Here is a 10,606-nt window from a genome sequence, read left to right on the forward strand (position 1 = left end):
TTGTAACCCTATTTTAGAGAACATTCAATTTGAACCTTTATTAAAACCCTCAAAAAAAACCCACTTTGATCTTTTACTATACGATTTACCAACCAAATTAAAAGAATGCGTTAATCAATACTCAGATTGGGAAATAAAAAGATCAATGTTTACTGATGAAGAAAAGAATAATTATTTTATGAAACTAGCCAAAAAACATTTAAACAATTTAATCCAATTAAAATCAATTAAAGACTATAAATTCATATGTATGTATTATTAAAAATATTTATAATAATTGATAAGTTAAATAAAGCAATACTTACTTCTTTTTTTGATTTATAGATGGTTTAGAAACGATTATTATTGGTGAAGAAATATTTTATTTTTTCGACGTAAATATATATAAATTTAATTTTTAATTTATTTTTCTTTTTTAATAATTATTTTAATTTTTTTTACCCCCAGTATTTAGGAGGAAGTCCATTTAGTATAGTTGGTTCAATTTATGATATTGCTCTTTACTTTTTTGGTCAAGAAGATAGCTGTCAACAACTCTTAAATTTAAATTTCTTTAAATATTTAAATATTTTATTTTGTTATAGTGTTATGGTTGCCAAAGGTCATTCAAAAATCGAATATTCCCCATCAGATGGTTTATATTATTTAAACAAGTTATCAACCAACAACAATGATAATAATAATAATGATAATCTCATCAACTACTCAAAAATAACTATTGGTTCTATTAAATATAATATTTTAGAAATATTAAATTTAAACCATCAGAAAGATAATGATTTATATTATGATTATAAAACAATGATTTTATTATTAGAAACTACCGATACAAATGAAGTAAATATTCAAACCAATATATTATTCAATTATTTAATTTATTAATAAGAATTCTTTTTATATACAGAAAATTTATTGTATTCGAAAACAAAAGAAGGAACATTTAACTGAAAAAACAATAGATGAAGTTAAATTTGAAGAAATTGATAATAATAAGTTTAAAGAATTTAATGATCAAATCATTGTTCCATGCTATATTGTTCAAGATATTAATACATCTTATTATTTCTTTAAATCTGAATTAAAAATCAAATCAATCGAAGACATAATTGAAAAAGAGTAATTATTCATGTATAACTACACATACACAAATAAATTCATATTAATTATTATTAAATTTTTATTAACAGTTACAATGATATCAGCATAATAAGATCATTATTATATTATTTCGAATATTTTGTATCAAACCCATCAAACTCAAATCAAGTGATTCTAATTAAATCAAAATCAGTTTTAGATCAACAAACAGAAGATTTTTTAATTATTTTAGATATTTCATATTTTATCAGAAGAGTCTATGGTTTTTATATTGAAAGTATATATCCCAATTGGGAGAAATATATTAAAACAATTTATTCAGGTAAATCACTTTATTCAAACTATTTCATAATCAATAAAAATAAAATATTAAATGATATAACCAGTTTAGAAATTATTGATAGAAATAACGACAAAATAGATGTTATTATTGGTTATGACATAATATTTAATATTATAGAAATTAAAAAAATTAAAGAAAATGTTCATTTAGTCAAAATAAATGATAAGGGAAATATTTTATATTTATTAAGATTAAAATTGAAAATTTATTAACTTTTCATTATAAACTTAGTTTTATATTCTAAAAATTACAGGTTCAATTAGAGGAACCAAAGAAATGTATTTAACAGGTGGAAATTTTGAAGCAATCCAATTATTTGGAAAACTTTATACAACTAATTTTTTTAATCTTAAAGAAAAAATGAAAATGATAAAACATATGAACTCAAATTTTGAAATGGATATTTTAGAATATAAATTTAATTCAGAGCTTTTAATACTAAACATAATAAAAGAGATGGAAGGAGTTGTTCAAATATACGACTATTATTTAGATGATGATTTAATTTACATTTTAATAGAATACTGCGAAAATACAACCAATCTCTCTGAATTTAAAATAAAAGATCCATCACAAATTACTCAAATATTAAAACAAATGGTTAATATTTTAGAAAAATTAGAAGAACATGATATTTATCATCGTGATATTAAAAATGGTAAGATAAAAATAATATAAAATAGATTATATTTTTTTACTAATATAAATTTATTATCACAGAGAATATTTTAATTCAAGAGAATAATGGTGAAATACAATGTATTTTATCAGACTTTGGTACTTCAGGAATTGGTTCAGAGTTAAAGAAAGATGAAGAGAAATATTACTCAAGAAATGGTAGCAGAAATTACCAACCACATGTAAATATAATATAACTTTAAAAAAAAAAAAAAAAATCTAATTATATTTTATTTAGGAAATTTATATCAAAAAACTCAGAAGCAAAAACCCAATTGAATCACTTCAAAATAAACATGATATCTTTAGTTTAGGTTGTGTTATCAAATCCTTATTTGAAGAAAATAAATTAAAAGCAGGTGAAGAAATTAATACAATTATTAAAAAAATGACCCAATTACAAGTATGTATAAACTATTTCAAAATATAAACTAAATATTTTTATAAACCCATACACTAACATCTATCAAAATTCTAAAATAGTATGACAAACGAATAGATTTAAAAGAATTAAAAGAATTAACCGATCATCTTTAACCAAGAATGAAAAAAAATTTAATGTTATAAAAATCTTGATATCGTTGGAATATTTTAAAAATTTTCGTTGAACCCCATGACACTATCTTCTAATGTTGATTACATTAAATTCTCTATCATTAAAATCAAAACAATCTCTTTCATAACAATCTTTACTCTTTTTTAAGTATAAATTAATAAAAATAAAGATTTGAATATTTTAGTTTTACCATAGGTGTTTAATAAATGACGAGTATTTATAATTAAGCATTAGAAATTCGTATTTTGTAATTTTTTAGTTTATTTATTTCTATATAAAAACAATTTTATATTAAAAAAAAATAAAAATAGAAATAAAGTTTTAAACAACCCCCTAGCACTAGTACAATTTCAATGGATAAAAACATAAAAAATATATCTATAAACCCATAAAACCCCTTTTTGAAAAAATTTTTAAAAAAATTTTTATTTTTATTTTTTTTATTAATTCGATATATCTTCTTAATTTTAAAAAACAATAAATTTATGTTTTTCTTTTTTTAGAAAACTTAATTTTAATTTTTTTTTTTTTTTTTTTTTTTTTTTTTTTAATTTATATTTTAGTTTTTTTGAAAATAGTTTTTATAAAAATTTTTTTTTTTTAATAACTTACAAACCAATTTTTTTTTTAATAATAAAAAAAAATAAATAAAAAAAAAAAATAAAAAAAAAAAAGAAATAGACAATATTTTTCAACATACACACCTCGGCACTCATAAAAACGTCAACTTTCACATTAACCAAATTCGTTTTTTTGTTTTAATAAAATTAAAATCAAAATATTATCTAAAAACTTTTTTTTTTTTTTTTAAAAATAAAAGGTTTTTCAGATTAATAGATTTTTATTTTCATTTAATTCATTTATTTATTTTTATTTATTTTTTATTTTTTTTTAATTTATTTTTTTTAATTTCAAATATTTATATTCTTTTATTTTTTTTTTCTATGGAATTTTATAATTTAATAACCACCAAATCAAATAAAAATAACAATAATAATAGCAACAATTATAATAATATCAAAGAAATAATTAAAATTAATAATATAATTTTAAACCCATTTTTTTAAAAAAATAAAAAAATAAAATAATAACAATTTTAAAATAGAATGAAATTAATAATATATTTATCATTTGTATTATTAGTTGTGTCGTTATTTTTAATAACGATTGGTATATCATCACCAACATCAACAATAGTCAATAATAATAATAATAACAATTTACAACATCAAAATGCAAGAAATAGCCATCAAAGCTTAATGAAGGAAGATAAGTCAATTAATGACATTATAAACAAACATTATAAAAAAATGATTGATGGATTAAAATTAAAGAATCAATTCCATTACGATGAAGAAAAGTATATGAAAAGAGCAATGGAGAAACAAAATACCGATCCAACAGGGTACAAATGTCAACATGATTCAATAACTGAAAAGAGAAATTTAAAAGTTTCCCAAAGAATTAAAGAACACATGGAAAAGAACCCAAATTTATCTTCACAAAAAAATAATTTACAAGCTGCTGATAATGAAGGTACTGTAAATGACAAGATTCGTTTCTATTTCAATACTTCATTCATCTCCGATAGAACCGATCCATATGCATGTTACGAAGTTGGTCAAAAAATTTCAGTTGGTGACACCACTGCAAATGTTGCTTGTTCAAGTACCTCAGACTCTGCCTGTATTTACACATGTACTGAAGCAGATATTCAATCTTCAGCTCTTCAAAACTTTATTAAAAGTAGTATTATCGAAACCATTAAAGAGGTTTTCGAATCTAGAATTAAAATTAGAAATCCAAATGAAAACATTAAATTCAATTATCTTTCAAATGATTATACTTGTGACTATGGTGTAGATATTCCAAACTCCTTTTTTACTCAAGGTATTGAAAATATCGATATGTATGTTTGGGTAACCTCAAGACCAACTCCAAGTAATAGTAAGTTATAATATAATATAATATAATATATAATATATAATATATAATTTTTTTCATATACTAATAATATTATTATTTTAGATACTATTGCTTATGCTTTTTCATGTAATTTTGATACAAGTAGTAGTATTTACGGTAGACCAACTGCAGCATCTATTAATTTCAATCCATTATACTTTACCCCATTTATTAATGCTGAAAATTCAATCTCATTCAACGAATATGTTAGAGTCGGTATCCATGAAATGACCCATGCTTTAGGTTTCAGTTCCACTTTCTATCAATCATTTATTGTTCCAAATACCAATGATGTAATTAACGATGGTGATGGTGCTGCCAAAACAATAACCATCAAAGATACTACTCCATCAGGTGAATCATTCAGTTATAAAAAGAATGCTATCTACTCACCAGGTGTTGTCGAGTTTGCTAAACAACATTACAAATGTGACAGTATCGAATATCAAGAATTAGAAGATTATGGTGGTTCAGGTACTGCTGGTAGTCATTGGGAAGCTAGAACTGCTGGTGAAGAATATATGATTGGTTTTGTTAGCCCAATTATGCCAATTACCAACCTTTCATTATCATTGTTACAAGACTCTGGTTGGTATGTAGTTGATGGTTCAGACAGTGATCCATTCCTTTGGGGTAAAAGTTTAGGATGTGATTTCGTTAAAAAACAATGTTCAGACACAACATGGAACTATCAAGGTTATTTCTGTACAGAGGACCAAGCTGTAAGTTGTACAGGTACTAGAATGGGTAAAGGTGTTTGTTCCATTATAACACTTCCATCCTCATCTAAAGAGTTATATCCACAATACCAACATTTCAAAGACCCAAGAACCATAGGTATTAATTTTGCCGCTGATGGTTGTCCATTCTACCAAGTTCAAGATAATAATGTATATTGTTTTGATACTTCAAAGAGCAGTACCGCAAATGCTGATGTCTATGAAACCTACTGTGAAAATTGCAGATGTTTCGAATACGCTAGCGATAACAACAAAACCCAACAAGCTTGTTGGGAACAAAGATGTGGTGACAAAGGTCTCCAACTTAAAATCAACAATCAATGGTTCGATTGTCCAGATTCATCAACCATTGTCGCCTTTGATGTCTCAATTATGTGTCCAAAAGGTTCAACTTTTTGTGGAGGTACACCAGTTCCAATAAATATCGTAAGTGGTAATCCAGCTTCAGTTATATTACCAACTTTATTATTATCAATTATTTCCTTATCATTATTATTTTTAATTTTATAAATTAATGATTGGATAATAATCTCAATTTAAAAAAAATAAAAAAAAAAAATCTATTTATTTATTAAAAAAAAAAAAGTTTTATAGTTCATATCATTAATTGATTTTAATCATTATCTATTTTTGATCATTGGTTTTTTTAATTTTTAAATTGGGTTATTTTTTCACACTTTTTTTTATTTTTTAATTTTTTTTTTTCAATTTTTATTTTTTTAATTTTTTTTTAAAATTTTTTTAATTTAAAATTTTTTTTTCTTTTCTTTTTTTTTTTTTTTTTCATTAAATTATATTTTCAGTTTATTAAATAATATAATATATATAAATATATATATCTATAATATATGTAATAGTTTTAATACATATAGTAATCAAATTCGAAATCAATGAGTTATGTTTATGTACCAAAGGTAAATAATAATTCAGTACCACAACAAATGAACCAACAACCACCACAACAGCAACAACCTGTTGGTGGTGTAGCTCAACAACAATCAAACCAACAACTACCAGAACAACAACAACCACCAAAAGAAAAAAGACCACCAAAGCCAAAAGTACCAAGAGTTCCAAAGGATTTAAAGGATCCAAACTCCGATTTTAATGATAATAGCAATAACAATAATAATAAACCAAAAACTAGACCCCCAAAAGAACCTAAAGATGGTAAAGAAGTAAAGGATAAACCAGTTAGAGTTAAAAAAGAAAAACCAGTTGTAGGTGATAAATTACCTCAAAATAATCAACCTGCACAACCAGGACAACCAGCACAATCACAACCACAACCACAACCACAACAGCCAAAACAACCAAAACAACCAAATCAACCAAATCAACCAAAACAACCAAATCAACCAAAACCAAAACCAAATGATATTCAACAAAATACTAGAAAAGAAGATTATTCAAAAAATAAATTTGGTCAATATAAATATGTAGCCAAAGAAGATAAAGAGAAATTAGAAAAAGAAAAAATTGAAAAGGAGCAAAAAGAGAGGGAAGATAAATTAGAAAAAGAAAAATTAGAAAAAGAAAAGAAAGAAAGAGAAGAGAAAGAAAGATTAGAGAGAGAACAAAAAGAAAAAGAACAGAAGGAGAAAGAAGAGCAAGAGCGTAAAGAAAGAGAAATTAAAATGGAGCAAGAGCGTAAAGAAAAGGAACAAAGAATTGAACAAGAAAAGAATTCAACGTCTAAGAGATGAATTATCAATGCAATCAAACCTTAGAGCCAATAATCAAAAGTATGCCAAGTCTAAGCAAGGAACTAAAGATTTAGATTCCAATTTCAAAAAGGTATCGACATTTGTCAAAAAGATTAAAACCATTACCGAATGTCGTGAAGGTATAGTCAATGAAGTTTCACAATTGAATTTATCTCATTACGTTTCTGAAATCGTACCATCCCTATTAAAGTCAAACTTTAAACCTCAAGATACCATTTATGTAGTCCAAGTATTATCTATCATGTATCAAAAGTATGAAGATGTAGATTCCTTAATTCAAGAAAACATTCCACCATTCTTTACTCCATTCATCATTCCTTTGACAGATTCTGAAAGTGAAAGAAATTCTAAAATCACCAAACGTAGATATATTCTTCGTTTAATGTTAGATTTATTCTGTATTGATATCATTCACTCATATCAACCAGTTTATAAATTAATTACAAAACTTTCATCTCTTGCCGTTGAACAAGATAAAGATCAAGGTTATGCAAATTTATTAACTTTTTTGAATTTCTTAAAACAATTCCAACAAATTTTCAATTATAAAGATAAGGTAATATAGTTTTTTTTTTTTTTTTTTTTTTTGATTATAATTCATACAAATAACTAACAAAATAATTAATGTTAATTAAAACAGGTTCAAGATTTAAAAAGTACATTTTTAACATTAATCACAGAAGAAGAATTTAACAACACTAGAAATATAATTACAAATTATTATCAAACATTGTGTAACTTTTTAAATAAAGAAAAATCTGTAAGTATTTTATTATTAAATTTTATTTTTTTAAAATCACAATATTAATTTTTTTATAATTTTAATTTTTTTTATAGTCCTTAAGAGATAAAGAAAAAGAAATTAAATTATTTTATAGAACTAAAGGTGAAGTACCAGATGAAGCTTCAAGTAGCTATGATCAAATGAGAAAGCAATATGAAAAATTAATTACAAATATTTCAAATTATGCAGAATTAATTGGTGAACCAGTACCAAATAATGATTATTCATTCCAACTTGAAGAAGAGATTAATAATGAACAAAAAACTGAACAACTCGAAGTTTTCGATTCACCATTCGAAAATGAAGAACAAAAACATTTTTATGAAATTACTTTTACCGTACCAGGCAAAGATCAACATTTACATACACCTAAAGCTTCACCATTATCCCCAACTAACCAATCAACCTCATCTACTCCATCATTATCATCAACTCCAACTTTAACTTCTATTAGTAGCCCAGAAACTATTGAAAATAAAGAAAATAAGGAAATTACAAGTCCTACTGCTACAAAAGAGTCCCCAACCACCACCACCACCACCACAACAACAGACTCTGCACCAAATACACCATCCAAAAATTCAAAACCAACAGATGATGTAGAAAAAGAAAAACAAAAAATTAAAGGCATTTTAGAAGATTTATTAAGACAATTAAAAAACACACATAAGCCATCATCTATAGATTCAATTGTTCAAGAGTTTATTAAAGTACCACCAAAATATACCAAACCATTCCTCCAACAATTATTACAACAATCAAGATTAGATCATATACCAACATTTTCCAGATTCCTTTCAACAATTTACCAATCATCAACTTATAAAGATTACGTCAATAACTATATCAAAGAGATTGAAGACGATCAAAAAGGTTTGTTTGAAAAGAAAGAACCAAATCTTCTCACATTTAAAATTAGAAATATCGTATATATAGGTGAATTTATCAAGTTTGGTGTACTCCCAAGAACAACCGCTTTCTCTTATTTACGTATTTGTTTCGATGATTTCACCAATCACAATATAGATATCGCTTGCTATCTTTTTGAAACTTGTGGTAGATATCTTTATAGAACCGCCGACTCACAAATTCGTTTAAGAAATATGTTGGATATTTTAATCAAGTATAGAAATGCAACTACATTGGGTAGCTCAAAAGAACCAATGGTTGAAAGTGCCTATTTAGCTTGTAGACCAATTGTAGTCAAAAAGAAACAGATAGATCCAATAAAGAAATTTGTTAAATTCTTAATATTCAAACATCTTTCTACCGCCACTTTAGATAGAATCGTTGAAAAGATATTGCAACTACCATGGCCTGAATGCGAAGGTTACCTTACTAAATACCTCTTAGATGTCCAGAAGGGCAAATTTGGCAATATCTATTTGATTGCTGATATTCTCTTCCATCTTAGAGACTACTATCCCACATTTGTACAATCTGTAATTTGGAAATTATACGAAGAAATAACAGTAGGCTTTGAAAAAAATGACTTTAATCAAAACCAAAAGAGAATTATGCAAATAACATTATTTGGTGAACTCTACAATGCATGTCTTTTAGAAACCAACCATGTTTTCGATTTATTAATTGGTGCTTTAGAATACGGTTATACTACAACCCATTTGTTCCCAGCCAGTCTCAATAGAGAAAGAGAACTATTAAGAAACAGACCCAAACCAAACTTGGATGAATTCGATCCTGTTAATGACTGTTTTAGAATTCGTTTTATATGTACATTGCTATTAGTCTGTAAAGATTGCTTCCCACCAGAAGACATCGAGCAAAATCTTAAACCCTACATGGTATTCTTCCAACGTTATACCCTAACAAAACTATTACCATTAGAAATTGAATTTATGATTTCAGATTGTCTTCAAATTATTCCAGATATAAAAGTATTTAAAACATGGGAAGAGGCAAACAATGATTGTTTAATTTTATCAAATGGTGGCACAATAACTAATGAACCATTAAATCAACAGGAATCACCACCACAACCACAACCACAACCCCAACCACAACCACAACCACAGCCACAAATTAAAATACAAAAACCTCAAAAACCACAACCTCAACAGCAACAACAACAACAACCTCAAAAAACAACCTCAAACACAAATCAATCATCAAGATCACCATCACCATCACAGCCATTGTCACCAACAAAATCAAATACCCCATTACCTTCAGAAAATATAGATCAAGAGAAGCTTATTATGAGTGAATTAGGAGATTTAGAAAATGAAGATGATGACATCAATATAGAAGAGGACATTTTGAAGGAATTTAAAGCAATGGTTACAGAAGGTCAAGAAAAGAAAGAAAAACAAAAATTAACATTACCTTCATTATTTAATATAACTGGTGGTCCCAGTGCTCTTAGTGATACATCACCAATTACACCAATAGCTTCAAACGGTTTCGTTCCATTCAAAATATTATTGAAAAAAGGGGATAAATCAATATCTAAAAATATTGAAATCCCTCAAGATTCAACCTTTGTCCAAAATATTTTAAATGCAAAAGAAGAACAAGAAAAAGATATTAGAGAAAATAAAAAACAAGTTTTAAAACAATTAGGTAATTTAAATTAAATAAATAAATAAATAAATAAATAAATAATAAAAATAAACAACGAATCCAAATAATATATAAATAAAATAAAAAAATTAATGTAAATTTTAAATAATAAATTTTATTTTATTTATTTTT

General features: G+C 25.2%; 3 protein-coding genes across 3 annotated transcripts; all 3 read left to right on the forward strand.

Annotated features, from left to right (window-relative positions):
• Nucleotides 1–447: 447 nt before the first annotated feature.
• On the forward strand, nucleotides 448–3,187 carry DICPUDRAFT_155584 (uncharacterized protein; the record flags this gene model as incomplete). Its single annotated transcript, XM_003290986.1, has 7 exons — nucleotides 448–837; nucleotides 905–1,116; nucleotides 1,188–1,375; nucleotides 1,695–2,099; nucleotides 2,162–2,301; nucleotides 2,358–2,522; nucleotides 3,179–3,187. Coding segments are annotated over 7 exons (1,509 nt in total), but the record flags the coding sequence as incomplete, so codon positions are not given.
• Nucleotides 3,188–3,985: 798 nt separating this feature from the next.
• On the forward strand, nucleotides 3,986–5,890 carry DICPUDRAFT_38410 (uncharacterized protein; the record flags this gene model as incomplete). The annotated part of the gene is made up of 2 exons (XM_003290987.1): nucleotides 3,986–4,622; nucleotides 4,704–5,890. The coding sequence occupies 2 exons, from the start codon at nucleotides 3,986–3,988 to the stop codon at nucleotides 5,888–5,890; spliced, it is 1,824 nt and encodes a 607-aa protein (XP_003291035.1).
• Nucleotides 5,891–6,270: 380 nt separating this feature from the next.
• Nucleotides 6,271–10,488, forward strand: DICPUDRAFT_98882 (uncharacterized protein; the record flags this gene model as incomplete). Its single annotated transcript, XM_003290988.1, has 4 exons — nucleotides 6,271–6,997; nucleotides 7,050–7,663; nucleotides 7,748–7,867; nucleotides 7,945–10,488. The coding sequence occupies 4 exons, from the start codon at nucleotides 6,271–6,273 to the stop codon at nucleotides 10,486–10,488; spliced, it is 4,005 nt and encodes a 1,334-aa protein (XP_003291036.1).
• Nucleotides 10,489–10,606: the final 118 nt, after the last annotated feature.

Source organism: Dictyostelium purpureum (genome assembly GCF_000190715.1).
Source record: "Dictyostelium purpureum unplaced genomic scaffold DICPUscaffold_254, whole genome shotgun sequence".
Classification (NCBI taxonomy): Eukaryota; Evosea; class Eumycetozoa; order Dictyosteliales; family Dictyosteliaceae; genus Dictyostelium; species Dictyostelium purpureum.